Consider the following 769-nt stretch of genomic DNA (forward strand, 5'->3'; position numbering starts at 1 on the left):
ATGGAGTCCAGAGGAAAGTCAGCCAGCAGCCCCAAGCCTGACAGCAAGGCACCCCAGACCCCCGCTGAGCCCAAAGGCCCCCCAGCTGCTGATGGAAAAGCACCCGGGGCCACGTCAGCCAAGGCCGGGAAGAAGGAGGCCCCAGCAGAAAAGCAGGAGCAGCCAGCGGCCCCCACCCCAGCACCTGCCAAGAAGACCCCGGCCAAGGCAGACCCCGCCCTTCTCAACAACCATAGCAACCTGAAGCCAGCCCCTGCAGCCCCTGCAGCCCCCAGCCGCCCTGACGCAAGCCCCGAGCCCAAGGGTCCTGGGGACGGTGCCGAGGAGGACGAGGCCAGCAGCATGGGCCCAGGCGGCCGAGGTCCCTGCCCCTTGGAGAACTTGACCCCTCTGCTCGTGGCTGGGGGTGTGGCTGTGGCAGCCGTGGCCCTGGTCCTTGGTGTGGCTTTCCTGGCCCGGAGAAAATGATGGTCGGTGCACAGGTGGGGCCTGGAGCCCCTTCCTGGGCAAACTGGGAGGCCAGTGCATGCACAGTGGTACACAGGTATCCACACGTGTGTACGAGCACACACACACATATATATATCCATCCACCCCACAGACGCACCCCAGAGAGACCTGCAGGCCACAAAGAGCCTGGCTCGGGGCTCCCATGGCAGGCGGGGTGAGCCCCGACATTGGAGAGGGCTACAGGAGGAGGAAGGAACAGGCCCTGTGTGTGGCTACCTGGCTGGTGCTCGGTACACCCAGCCTGGCAGTGAGAGGTCGG

The 769-nt window shown here is 65.5% G+C and overlaps 1 protein-coding gene across 1 annotated transcript; it reads left to right on the forward strand.

Moving 5' to 3' along the window:
- Positions 1–468, forward strand: CEND1 (cell cycle exit and neuronal differentiation 1). Its single transcript, XM_007949297.1, has one exon. The coding sequence runs from the start codon at positions 1–3 to the stop codon at positions 466–468; it is 468 nt and encodes a 155-aa protein (XP_007947488.1).
- The last annotated feature ends 301 nt before the right edge of the window (positions 469–769 follow it).

This window comes from Orycteropus afer, unplaced genomic scaffold, assembly GCF_000298275.1.
Source record: "Orycteropus afer afer isolate SDZICR_OR568_19922 unplaced genomic scaffold, OryAfe1.0 scaffold00244, whole genome shotgun sequence".
In the NCBI taxonomy this organism is placed as follows: domain Eukaryota; kingdom Metazoa; phylum Chordata; class Mammalia; order Tubulidentata; family Orycteropodidae; genus Orycteropus; species Orycteropus afer.